This window comes from Mus pahari, chromosome 15 (genome assembly GCF_900095145.1).
Source record: "Mus pahari chromosome 15, PAHARI_EIJ_v1.1, whole genome shotgun sequence".
Taxonomy (NCBI): domain Eukaryota; kingdom Metazoa; phylum Chordata; class Mammalia; order Rodentia; family Muridae; genus Mus; species Mus pahari.
Genome location: NC_034604.1, coordinates 52,506,340 through 52,520,767, shown reverse-complemented (window position 1 = coordinate 52,520,767; position 14,428 = coordinate 52,506,340). Strand labels below are relative to the sequence as shown.

Genomic DNA, 14,428 nt, shown 5'->3' with positions numbered 1-14,428 from the left:
GGAGAGGGAGGAGGGGGAGAGGAGAGGGAGAGGGGGAGAAGGAGAGGGGGAGGGGGAGAGGGAGAGGGAACATACCCGTTGTTCCAGAGGTAAAAATGTAGAGGCAAGTAGACTTGAGGCTTGAGGTGACGTGATGGCTTGGTGGTACTGGCTCATCAGAGGCAAGACTCAGCTTTTCTTGGAGTGAAACTATACCTTCTGGAACAGCATCCTTCATTCCCCAAACTCTGACATGTTTTGGGAGGCTGGGGAGAATTTCTTCTATGCTTCCAAGCAAATCTGAGGAGCAAAAGATTTAGAAATAGGTCAACAAACTCAAATCTCAAATGTTTGACGTTGGGTTTCCCTCCTGTGTTAGGACAGAGATAAAATGGAAACAAAGTGTGTCCTCTGTCTGATCGAGTGACATCAAGGCTATTTTATGCTTATATTTGGTTTGAGAAAATTTGTTTTGTTTTGTGGCATGCCTCCCTAATCTGTCTAGTCTGTCCTTGAATTTGTAATCTCCCGCCTCAGTTTGCAAAATCCAGTGATTATACGCATGAGCCACCATCCCAGGCTTCGTGGCTATATTTCAACAGGAGTAACCGAAACAACCATTCTGTCACCATCCGACTGAACAACACAAAGCAGATTCACATAAATGGTGGCCATTTTGATAGTTTTCTGCTAAAAAATTATACTTCCCAGCTTCCTTTGGCCAGGCCAATCAGATCTGGAAGAGAGGGACTGTGGTGTGGTAGTTTCTGTCCTTACAAGGGGCCAGATCCCATCTTCTTCTGTAGACATTTTGAGCATCTGTACAAGTGCCCCCATCATGAAGAATCATTGTCTCACCTAAAACCAGAACAAACCTTGCTTCTTCCTGCCTTATGTCTCTTTACAGCTGCCTTACATAGTCTAAAAGACTTATTACTAAAATGATAATTTTTTTCAGTTTCAAAGTAAAACTACTGTAAGGGTCAAAGTTAACCTGTAAGCTAGCCTCACTTGCCCAAAGACTGACACTTCCTGAAATACCAGAGACTATTGTTTGGAGGAGATAGCAAGCCACATGTTTTTGTTCCCCTAAACAAATTTGACCCAGCTGAGCCAGATATCCTTGATAACATATAGGCTGGAGGTAAGAGGGCAGGAAACACATCAGGGTACATGCCTACCCCTGTTTGGTTGTAGGCAGGAAGAAATATGTCAGGATATATGCTTGCCCCTGGTACAACCAAATGGGAAATACAGTGGCCCTATGGTTTTGCTTTTAAAGCCTAAGCAAAACATGACTCTTTGCCATTTTCTTGAAATCCGGGAATGGAACTGGCCTGAGCCCAACATTTAATTAAACTTGCTTCAAATCTGTCTCCAAATTGTGGTCTGGTCTAATTCTCACCCAGTGGGATGAGTCCTACTTTCCAGATTCTCTTCAAATCTAAATTTAGGATACTGTGCTAGATATTTTCTTTTAACTACAACTTTGTAGTTAATTGTCCTGGGAGCACATCTGGGTGCTTAATTGTTCAACCTTAATAAAAACACATTTGGGTAAATCGCTTGGCTGCTCTGGAAGTCATAGGATCACTGTGGTCTTAAGGCCCATTGGAAGCCAAGAGTTAAGTGGATTTAGAAAGAGGCCTGTTCTTGGTACCACTGATAAGTCAAGTTGCAAACCCTCAGAGCAGAGGGGGGTGAAAAAGGAAGGCTAGCTTCCAGAAAACTATCAAGGTCCTTCATGCAGAAAGCAATGTGAGAGCTGAGTGTGGTGTAATGACCAGAATCTCCAGAGCAGCCTGAGGTTTAAAGCCAAGGACAGAACCAAAGTCAAGCAGACAAGAGGAACAGATGATCCTGAGAGTTCATGTCTCCACCCTTGGAAAGCCTTGGAGAGTAGTGAGTTCAAAGGTCCGCATGTCAGGGGACTGGAATGGAATCAGGATACTGTTTTTAAGAAACTCTTTTCCAGCATTAAGAATACAAAAAACAATGGTAGGGGTGAGGTGGGACTAAGTTAGTTAAAACTTTTAAAATAAGGACAACCTTTTTACCCCCAGAACATAGAAATTACATTACATTCCTTTTACTGTATTTCCATAGTTTAACATGGATCTCCAAGAGTAAAAGTTTTACATTTATTATAGCTGCTAGGTTTTTTTTCAATATTTCTATGATATGCTATTCATTTCCAAGGTGTGAGGAACTTCTTCATGCTGTATTTTAATTTAGCATCTGCTGCAACGTCTTTGGTAGTGCTATGTGATGATACCCACTGGCCTTCTGCAATTGACGAAACCAGAATCAGATGAGATGAAGAAAGATTCTTTCTTTACTTTTCTGCAAATATGACTCTGACAATTCCTTTGCTTTAGACCATTAGCCTCCAGAACTGGGCAGAATACATTTCTCTTATTTTAAACTCCCAGTTAAGCGTACTTTATTTATCACAGCATCTTTAGAAAATTAATAAAACAAGGTCTCAAAATGGTGCCCAGTGCAACAGGTAATCAAGCTGAAATTAAATAATTCTAAAACTATATATGCGTCACAAAAGAAATCAATGACTTGGCCTAGAGAGAGTGGGCTCAGAGGGTAAGTTTTTCCATTGTTCCTGCAGAAGACCTGAGTTCAGTTTCTAGCACCCACATCAGGAGGTTCCCAATGACCTATAACCCAGCTCCTAAGGTCAGAGGCCCTCTTCTGGTATCTTTGGGCACTTCTATTCACATGCACGTACCCCAACACAGAGACACACAAAAATATACATGCTTTTAAAAAAATCTTTAAAAACCACAGTGCTTAAGAATGTTGTAATTTAATATACAATAGACCCTGTTCAGATGCTCTAGATTATATGCTTTTTTGGTCTGTACATAAAAAACAACTATATGTTATTTAATTCTTAAACTTAAACTTGAAACATAATCACAAAGTCTATCTTGTTTTGAGTCTGAATCGATAGTACTATGTGACACATTTTCAGGAATGAGAATATGAAGCATGAAGGATGATCTGGTGTCAATCATGCAGACACCATGTGAAGACAGTTACTAGGAAATGTGGTCCTCTGCCCTGGCTGGTTTGGGTGGGATTTGGGGAGCATTTGTTACAGCTATCATCACCCCACTAGGGTGACTGAATGTCATGGTTCACTGGGGCAGGGGCTCTTTTCCAGAACCCAGACTCTCAATTGCTGAGACTGGGAACCAGTTCTGGGAATCCTGTGTGTGTGTGTGTGTGTGTGTGTGTGTGTGTCCTGTAGAAAACTCTACTCCAAATGGATCAAGACCTTCCACATAGATCCAGATACCCTGAACGTGATAAAGAGAAAGTGAAAGGTAGGCAGAGATTCATGGTACAGGAAGGGACTTTCTAAAGCAGGATAGTACAGGACACCATAGTCACTAACACGTAGTAAGTATGACCTCATAAAGCAAAGAAGCTTCTTTATGGCAAAGGACCCTACCATTCTGTCAAAGCAGCAGCCTTCAAAAAGGGAAAAGATTATTTTTTTCATCGATTATACATACAATGGGAGTAGTATCTAGAACATATAAAGAACTTTAAACAAAAGATCCTGAACATCAAGAAAATAGATAACACAATTTAAAAATGGAACTTAGAATGGAGAAGAGAGATCTGAAAAGATGAAACATGAATGGCTGGGAAACACTTAATGAAATGTCCAACTTCCTCAGCCATCAGGAAAACACAGATTAAAACACTAATCCCAATCAGAATGGCCAAGATCAATAAAACAAAGGGCAGCTCCTACAGGTGACGCTGTTGGCTAGGGGAGCACTCAATCATTGCGAGTAGTGGCGCCAACTTGTGTACCACTGTGGAAATCCATGTCACAGTTTCTCAGGGAGCTGGGGGTAGAACTACCCCAAGACCCAGCTATACCACCCTTGAGCATATGCCCAAAGGGCTCTATATCCTTACTACAGAGACGCTTGCTCAACCGTGTTCATTACTGACCTATTCCTAATAGCCAAAACTTAGAAATGGCCCGGATGTCCATCAACCCATGAATGGATAATGAGAATGTGCTGCATTTACTCAATGGAATACTATTCACAGGGAAAAAAAATTATAAAAATTCATCTTTAAATGGATGGAACTGGAGGAGGTGGGGTTATCCTGAATGAGGTAACCCAGAGCCCAAATAACAAATATTCTATGCTCTCTCTTTTGTGTGTATGTTAGTTTTTAAGCTTTCACAATGTGTGATTTAAACCAGACAAGCGCAGAGGTTAGGTAGCTAGTAAGGGACCAGAGGAGAGGAAAGAATGTCTCGGTGGAAGGCAACATAAAATTAGTGTTATGGAGAGACAAGAGGAATCTAGAGTAGGAATACTAAATAAGGAAGAATATGGGAGTGAAGGGTAAACAAAGGAATATGGGGAGATACAGATAAAACTCAAAGCCATCTGAAAATCTACCACCATGGAAGATATATATATATATATATATATATATATATATATATATATATATTAACAACCATTTAAAAAATAGGATTTAAGGCCTGCTCATTGAGATTGAACCCATACCTCTCATTGCTAAAGTAGCCAAGAACCTGAAGCTAGATAGGTCCTGGACCCTATTAGGGGAAGACCGAATATTATTATTCTGCTAAAGGAATAAAATGACTCCTAACAACATTCTCCTATACTCCTAGTGAGTGCCTTGCTCAGCCCACATTAGAGAGGCTTCTTACAGTGGATGGGAATGAACACAGAGACCCAACACTGGACAAAGTTCGGAGTGAAAGACCTTGAAGCCCTCGGTCCTAAATGAAACGTCTTCATCACATCCTTCCCTCCAGCTCCCAGGGATCTCCATGGAGGAGGAGGCAGAAAGATTATAAAAGCCAGAAGTGATGGATGACTCCAAGCAAGAGGTGTCTTCCAGGCACAACAGGACTGATGCACGTAAGAACTTACAGATACTATGAGCATGCACAGGACCTCGTCCAGGTTCAGCTAAGGGGTCCTAGCACTGAGACTAGGAGGTAGCCGCAGGGTCTTAGGTCTAACTAGGAAGCTATCTCCAGTTGATGTTTGTTGGCAAAGGGGAGGTCATTTTATCCCAGTGGAGTCTCATTGGGTCTGACAACCACACTTCAGGGCGAGCCTCATGACCAGAAGTGATTGGCCAACAGAAACAAACAAAAACAAACAAAAACCCAAAAACCAAAAAACAAACAAACAAAAAAACTCAGTAGTATTTTGTGGATTTTTCAAAAGTTTCATTTTGCTGTTTTTTTCTCTCTCCCTCTTTTGTCTTTTGCTTGTTTGTTTTGATTTTCTTTTTTGTGTTTGGGGCGTGTGTGTGTGTGTGTGTGTGTGTGTGTGTGTGTGTGTGTTGTAGTTTTCTTTGTTGTTGTTTGAGAAAGAGAAAACAGAGAACATAAAGTTGGAAAACATAAAGTTAAGCAGGTCAGGAGGATCTGAGGGAGAGGGGAAAACATGAATGAAATATATTCTACGAGAAAGACTTTTTCAATTAAATTAATAAAAATGAGTCAAGTGGCACCAAATAATCCATAAATAGAATTTGTAAGAAACTCAAAACAAACACATAACTAACGGGGTGCCATTTCAACAGGGAACTTGGGGTCGGGACTTTAAGTGCCTGATTAATCTTTATTTCTATCACAGCAAGATGTAAGACCCCAAGGAGAATGCTCAGTTCTGGTTCGTGCATGCAGTTACACCACATCCTGCTGTGTGCAGACTGCTTTTGGCCAGAAGCAAAACCCCACAAGGATGGCTGGAAGGAAAGACAAGACGGATACAGAAAGACGGCATAAAGGAGCAAGCCTTTCAAAACAATAGCTCTAGATCTGTTCTTTCTGGCATATGAACTTATTGATTCCTTCAACTACTTATTGTGGTTTTCATAATTTCAAATCGGCCATCTGGAATTATAAGCCAACGGCTAAATTTCTGTAACTTCTTGATGGATTGGAATGTAAGCACGGAGTTCCATTATGATTGGGAACCAAATCTTAATTGAGACTAGAGTCTAGGGAATAGTGAGGGTTTACAAAAAGTAGTAATGTTTACAAGAATAAAGGAAGTAAGCAAATTAAAAAAAATCCTTAAAATTTCACATCCTTAAAATTCAGCTGATTCAGCTGAGGCAGACTTCTCTAATACAATTCTTTCAACCATGGTTCAATGTGATAATGGGCATTGAAATGAAAGCCTGAAGCATCAGTGTGAGGAGAAAGAGAAACTGGAGTTAAGAAGATTTCATTGTTAAGATTTCCTGTTCTTCCAGAGGACCAGAATTCAGTTCTCAGTACCCATTTGGCATGTCCAGCTCCAAGAGATCTGACACCCTCTTTCTGGCCTCTGAGGGTACCCACATACGCCTGGGCTTTACCAACCCCCAACCTTAAGTCAAAAGAAAATCAATCGTACAAGAAAGGATACAGAATCACTAGATACTTATGACTGTCAATTTTAACAACATGAAAGAGGCTTGATTTTGAAAGGGAATTCAGAATACTCATATGCCTTAAAATAATACTGTTTAATTATGTTTATTTTGTGGCTGTTCTGCCTGTGTGTAAGTCTTTGCACCATGTATACCCTCGGTGACTGTGGAGGCCAAAAGAGTATGCTCTTTCAGACCCACTGGGACGAGGATTACAGACAGGGCTGTGTGCTGGAAATATATGTTTCCTAGAATAACATTGTTTAAATGCCTTAATGTACAGACCATTGATGCCTGCCGTACCGCAGACACCTTAACAAAGTGATCAATGCCTACTCCTGCTGCTGCTCATGCACCTGCCAGGCACATATGCTCTGCCTAGGTTTCTGGTCAAAGGAGCTGGGATCTGTGTTTGGGAGCCTACCCTGGATGCAGATCCTGAAAGTGAAGTATGTGAGAACATCCGTTAGCTAGGTCACCGGGGATGGTTAATAAAATCCAGTGCAGAAGAAGGCTCAATGCATTTGGTTTGTTTGGGTAATTGGTTTTGTTTGCTTGCTTGCTTTTTTGCAGCAGCAGCAGTGTCTTTCAAGAAGCATGCACAATTTTCTCCCACATTCAAGGCCCCAGCATTAGGGAGGACCCCAAGTGTGAACATGAGTAACTGACATTCCTGTGTATGAGCCTCTGGGACCCTTAGTACAAACTCCTTCTTATGTCATTATTGCACCTCTCAGTCATGTTTCTGCGACTGTAAGGTCAATAATAAAATTTTCACACGTCCCACCAGCTTGCCATATGAATTGTGCTTTGCATGTTGCAAAAACTGTTTATGTTATCCTGCTTAACATGTGAGAGAAGGGCATCAATTGATTATATATATATATATATATATATATATATATGATATGTATATATGTACATATATATGTGTGTATTATATATTATAATGTGTGTATATTTTTAAATCATATATATAATTAATATATTTGCAAGTATTTTATATAAATAAAATCTTGTATGAAATAAAAATGTAAAGGTAAAATATTTACTGATACATTGATAAGTATTTTACCTTTACATTTTTATAGAATTCTCGAGGTGAGGTCCATGGTTTGACTTCCAGCACCAAAAACATTGCATCAATAAACCCAATATGAAAATCAACTCTAAATATGTGACCTGCTCTCTTCAGAGGGCAAAACAATATTCATAAAGAAGTCAGGGTGAGATTAGAGATCTTATCACTCTTCTGTGCAGAGCAGCTCAGGAGCCTTGTTATAGAGGCGTGGCTAGGCTCCGGTTTTTAAGAAAATCATGCTGAAGTAAGCCATGTCCTAAGGTACTATACAGACAATCTGATGCCAGTGTTTTCTGTGAGGCTCAGAAACTCATTCTGGTATAAATAATGGCCCAGCTACTTTTATGAACACTGTCTATTATAAATCACAGAACTCTAAGGAAATGTGTGCTATTCATGAGCTACTTATGCTACTTCTGAATAATCTATTAGCTAATGATGTACACTTTCATGAACTCCATTTATTATAAGTCATAGCACACATAAGCAGTGAGTGCTATTTCCTGTCTTGGAAATGAAAGGAATCTGAAGGCAAGTGAAAGTCTAAAAGGAGATGATAGCCTGCCCAAGCTAATGCCCTTGTTTTAGTCCTGGTGTACTGGACTCCAGCATTTATCCCCTCACCTTCCACCCCCACTCCCACCCCTACCCCCCTCCCACCCCACTCCCACCCCCTACAAATTAGCATCCTTTCTACATTCTTATTCGTTATAATGATTTTCAACTTCAGCAGTCTCCACAGGATGTGTTAAGTCAGTCATTTTCCCCTTTCTGTTGAGAAGAGAGGGGTAGGAGCCACTCTGTTGCATTCACTTCTCTGTCTAGGTTTCTTCTTTTTAAATTACACTATACATTGAAATTAATAAAATTATTTTCTTTTGTAGCAAGGTAACTTTCTTGACCCTGCTAAATCCAAGATGGGGAAAACTAAGAATGTGGTAACAGCCATTCTAATAAATACAAGAAAAAAAAATCAGCAATGTCCTGGAAAAAAATGCCCTTGTGTCCTGTGAGAGGGGATCAAGGGACACAAGGTAGGTAAGAAAGTTGACAGGGTTCCGTAGTTTTCTGTACCTCTGTACATATCATTTTCTATGAAATGTAAAGGGGCCCTTTCCCTCTCTTCCTGGTGTATTTTAATAATTACCTTTATGGCTAAAGGGTAATTGCAGGGTTGCAACAGCTCAGTTGTTAATCTGAACATTTCCTCTGCACAGCCCGAGGGCAATTGCTTATAACATCAGGGCAGGGCAGGAACCATTAGCTCCTCAATCGTGAATGGAAGTCGTGACTTCTCATGAAGAGAAATCTCAAGTCTTTTCGAATAAACTCGCACACTAAGCGCTATCACATTTAAAGTAGGGGAGACACGGGGCAACAGGGGACTTGTAAAGTTATCTGTTTGTAGTGATTTAAGCGGCAGTGTACTGAGAAAGCAAACAACACACACGCAGTGAGTAACAAGGGAACCGTGGACATCTGGTAGACCCACAGCATTTCTTATCTTGTTCTGAGTAGTATTCCCTCTCCCCTGATAAAGCTCTTTTTAAACAGCAGTTTCTGTTAGCTGTGCTGAGAATCTTCAGGCTGTCGTCACCTGTCCTGCCTGAGATTTTTCCTGTCTTTTCATTTCCATTCTTTGATTAGCAGAGAACACTAACCTGACCCAGAAACCTGAGACCGGGTCATAGCTAGGAGACCCCTTGGCAAGTATCTTTGAGTCTTTAGCTCTGTTGGAAGAATAATATCGTGCACAGTTTTCTAATTAGCATGTATTCAAAGCCTGGTATCTTGATGCCATTGTGTAATGTTTTCATACAGCCGGGACATATATAGTTTTTTTTATAACTGTGTGCTATGTAACTGGCAGTCCCCACACAGCTGGACTGTGATTAAATAAAGACCTCACATCAGAAGCCGGGATTTGGAGCCTGGTTGTGAAACCTACTGAAGTGAGGTACTTGATTTCTATGCCTAATATCACCACGTGTGCCTCTGGGGCCAGTGGGAACGCCTTACAGGAGTCAGCCTTGAGAAATGGTATCATCATTACTGAGTAAGTTTTGTTGATAGCAATCAATACCCTTCCTTTGGCTTCCTCCTGAAGTTGGTCAGAAAGCTAAGCCAAGGTGGAAATTGTACCTTTCACCAAGAACATTATCTGACCTGACCCATGAAACTTGTTTAAAGTCGTATATAACCTCTGGGGCTACAGACATGTCATTTGGTAAAGTATGCACAGAGTCTGAGTTCGATTCCCAGTACCCCATCTTTACAAGTTGGGTGTCATAGTTTGAATTTCTGATCTCAGCACTGGGGAGACAGAGACATGGGCAGAACCCTGTTGCTTAGCAACTGGCTAGGCTAATCTACTCCATGAGGTCCAGGCCAGTGAGAGAGACTGTCTCAAAAGGAACGTGAAGAAAGACCCTACAAGTTGTGTCCTATGGACCCCACATGCACACACATACATGTATTCATAACATATGTGCACCCACATGTGCACTCTTGCACACACATACACACACACACACACACAAATCTGTACATAACTTAGAAGTGTAATTTTTCTAAAATACAATTTCAAACAAACTGCGTATAGTTCTTTTGGGGGTAGGATGCATGAATTAGTTTCAATTGCTAAGTGTCTAGCAACTACCTATGAGGCACTTGCCTAAGTCACAAAAGCCAGATCATTTAATCCTCAGAACTGGGCTGTGAAATAGTTGACATTGCCACCAGCCATCTTATAGCTTTGTAAAGTGACACTCACGACAGATTCCATCAGCTACAAAGCAGTTGACTGTACCTGAACTGCAAGTCTGCCTGGCTCTGTTTAAACCACTCATTTCTCCATTTCAGTACACTTGTTCTAGGATTGTATGAATTCCCATTAGGAACGGCTGACCAGAATCTATGGATTCTGAAATTTAAACACTGAATTATTACTCATATGCTGTTCACCATTGCAGCTTAAAACGTCACTTAAAAGAATACACTGTTTCACAGTAAGAACTTTAAATGCACACAATTTACAGGGACACAATTTACTGTTCTTAATAAATTAACCCATTCATTGATTAAAATAGAACTATCACATCTTTAAAATTCATGTAATTTGTGTCTTGAGATATGTGAGAATGAATGGTTAATGTGACTTAAGCTTAATTTCTCTAGTTAACCATTTTGCTGAAAAACTCTACTACATAGTATTTGACTTAAAATCCCAGTAACCCAAAGTAGTAGTCTGTGTGTGCATGCTTGTATGTGTGCTTGTGTGTGTGTGTGTACATGTGCATGTATTTTTTTGCATATGAATGTGTGTGGTTGTGTGAATGCATACGTGTGTTCATGTGCATGTACAATTTTGCATATGAATGTGTATGAGTGTGTGTGTGTGTGTGTGTGTGTGTGTGTGTGTTTGTATGTGTGTGTGAAAGTACATGTGTATGAGCTTGTGTGAAGATTAGAGGTCAGCCTTGTGTGTTCTTCCATTGAGTTCCACCTTACCAATTTCCGACATAGAGCCTCTCATTGGCCTGGAACTCAGCAAGTAGGGCTATGCTAAATGGCAGTGTGCTCTAGGGATCCACTTACCTCTGCCTTGCAACTCTGAGATTACCACACATAGCTTCACTTACTTACTTACTTGCTTGCTTATTTATTTTTAAATTTGGGTTCTGGAGATCAACCTTGCGATGGTACTTTGGATAGTGTTTGGATGGTACTTTGCTGGACTTAGCTACGTCCCCAGTCTCCCTAGCTTTTATACACTAAAAAGGAAGTTGGGGAAGCTGGGATGTATTAATTACTGGAGAACTGAGTAAAAGCTAGAAAATATGAACTGTACCATGAGTTGAACATGATTAAACAATACCGCATGCTACAGCCAGATCTGCACACCACACCAACTTGAGAGGTGCCCTGTACCGTGTCCCTCAGGAGAACTTCTTTGTGTTTTATTCTATAGGAGGTCCTCTTACTGACCTCAGCATCTTGGCCACAAAACTCTTCTCACACTGTAACCCTCTTAGTTTGCTCTTCTGAAGGGAGGTAACGTTTTCTAGCACAAGTTGGAATTCATAGTCGCTACATGATGTGTAGTGATGTAAGCCATGAACAAAAGTCGGAGTATGTCCACAGATAATAAACACTGCTTATTTTTCTGCCATATTCACAGCTGTAGTCATTGGTAAATACTGTGTAACCATACTGTCAAAATTCTGCATGATTCATTGATTCTACTCCTTATCATAGGTCACTGAAGCCTCAGTGTGCAAACAAGCCTCTTTACAAAGTGAAATGGAACGCAGGGCAGAGAAAAGCACTCGAGGGACACTTTTGGCTTCTCTGTTCCTATACCCCTAAACTAGCTGAAACCCGTGCTTGACAATAAATATTTCCTGACTTGATTGAACCACAAGACAGGCTGGAAGGACACAGAGATGTAGGAAGAGTGACGGCGTTGATGGCCAGCCCTTCTTGTGCCCACAGCTATGTGTGAATATGTGAGAAAAGCAAGCAGGACATGTCTACGTTTTTAGTCATCGATGAAGCAGAAATTAGATTATGTTCCATACTCTCGCAGGATTCTGAAATCCTATATGAAGATATGTATCAATTAATCTAAGATACCTAAGTATTTTTTACCAAGCTCTTTACCAGGGACATCTGCATGACATTTTTAGCTCCGTGCAAGAAGAAATGGTCTAAACCTTTTAGATTGTACCGAATTACTCTCATGGTAGGTATTTCAGTTTACTGAGCAACTTGCCTCCCTGGTTCCTTAGTTAATTACTCAATAAAACCAGAGATTTATGTTTTTCATTGTGAATGTGTGTAATAATAGGTATCTCAACTCACATCAGGGAAGGAAGAATGTAACTGAAAGAAAATGAAGGGGGAGTAAAACAAAGGAAAAGATTATTGTCTGCCAAGAGCCTGCTCTTGACTGATGGACAGCTCAGCCTTGCTCTGTCAAATCCTAGCCTGCAGAGCACGCAGTTACGTGCAGTTACGTGCAGTTACGTGCAGGACTGGATATAAGAATGTGTGAATCTCGCCTTCGAATGTTCTGTTACCCAAATGCACTCATTCTCGATAAAGTTACTAAGGGGAAAGAAACACTTAAAAACTTGATAGCTTTCTTAATCATGAGACATTTTGTTAAGGCTGATAAAATAACAGACTCAGCCCTATCTCTCTTGAATTCTTTCAGGGACTGAGGGTACCAGTAACCCCTCCCCCCAAATGGCAAGAAGCAGAAATTTTATAAAGATGATCTTTAGTTCTACTGCTATATGCTGATCTTCAGCAAAGTGATTGAGGAGGTGTGGGAGGAGCTAAGTCACTGGTTATGGGGATGGAACAACTATTGCATATGCATAACTTACATTCCTTATCACCCACCTCAAAGTATTAGACAGGAAGTATGGATAGAAAGGGGAGGGCGGGAACTAGGTTGGTTCCCTTTGGGCATAGCAGACCACGGCCCATACTCTACCTCCGCCCACCACCACGGCAGTGGGTTCACAGGTGTTGATGCAGTGTAGGAGCGAATCGAAGCGAAGGTTGGAGTTGAGGAAGGCCACCACGCAGCCCAGCTTAGCCAGGCCAAACCACACATGAATGAAGTCGGGCTCGTTGCTCATCAACAAAGCTACAACATCCCCCCTTTTCAGCGAGGAGTGGTTCAGGAGGGCGTGGGCTACTCTGTTACTCCTCTTGTCCACATTCTCATAGGTGTAGATGTCCCCCTCATAAATGATGAAGGCTTTCTGTGGTTGCCTCCTGGCATGGCTCAGGAACTTATCCAGCACCGTGACCAGCTCCCCCCTCCGTTTGTACATCTCCATCTGAATTCCGTAGCGCACCACCTTCAGCAAGAACCGCAAATCGTCCCAGAAATACGGGAACAGGAGTTTCTGCAGGAAATACAGGGAGAGCAGTCCAGCCCCAAATCCTGTGAGCCATGACAGGAGCATGGGTGCTCAGACTTCCAGCAGACCCAATGGGTCCTAGCAGTGTCTCTTTCTTTTCCAAGAGTTTCACCTCTTTTTTACCCCGGAGACTCCTGTCCTGAAAGCTCAGGGGCTGGTACCTGTAGTTCTGGCTCAAGATTTCTCTGTGTATCCCGTGAAAGAAATCAAAGGTTTTCACCCAGAAAGCTACAGAATGCTAGTGATACGCCCTGGGGCACTGGGCTAGGCAGCTGTGGAGCAGAGCCCTGAGTCTTCTTAGATAGAAAAAAAAAAAGCGATTGTACTCACAACACTCACAGCGCTGGAAGGGAGCCCAGCACAGCTCAGTGCACCCACCCTCCAGGGCTGTCCAACAGGCTCCTTGCAGCTCCCTGGGCTTCAAGCTGAGAACGTCTTTAGCACCCCTAGCTGCCTCTGGAAAGCCTGCTAAGCTCTGCTCCTTTGAGCACCAGGATCTGGGAGCTGGGGTGGCTGAGAAAGCCCACGGTTTCCTGTTGGCTCCCTCCGGTGCTCAGGCAGAGGCTCAGCCACGCCCCACAGCCCCCAAACCAATGCTGCAGCCAGCATCGCTCCCTCTCAGTCAGCCTCGCCCCGCCCAGGACAAGGCTCTGCCTTCCCTCCTACACAAGCTCCAGTCTGTTGGAAGGAGTTGCTGGGCAGCGATCTTCCTCCCAGTGTCCTTGGAGCTGTGTGAGCCTCCTACCCCCTGCCTTCCCCAGCCCCAGGCCAGTGAGACAGTGACTGTTTGGACTCTGTCAGGCTTCTTTCTGGGCAAATGGTCCTCCCCTTCCACTTCCACGTGAGAGTGTAGTTGTCAGCTCACACCTCAAGCCTGACCTCAGGCTGGACATCCCCCAATCCCATGGGAGGCCTCTGGAGAGACTAGTGAGGTGAAAGAATGCTGACCAAGGGGGGCCAAACTACTGATGAG

At 42.1% G+C, this 14,428-nt stretch overlaps 1 protein-coding gene across 1 annotated transcript in view; it reads right to left on the bottom strand.

Annotated features, from left to right (window-relative positions):
• Nucleotides 1–13,747, bottom strand: part of Slc27a6 (solute carrier family 27 member 6) — a 53,712-nt gene extending 39,965 nt beyond the window's left edge. Inside the window, exons 1-2 of the mRNA XM_021214954.2 lie at nt 13,020–13,747; nt 76–279 (exon numbers count right to left, since the gene is read on the bottom strand). Coding sequence (XP_021070613.1) covers nt 76–279; nt 13,020–13,500 — 685 coding nt within the window. The 5' untranslated portion in view covers nt 13,501–13,747. The remainder of the gene's footprint in view (nt 1–75; nt 280–13,019) is intronic.
• Between the last annotated feature and the right edge of the window lie 681 nt (nt 13,748–14,428).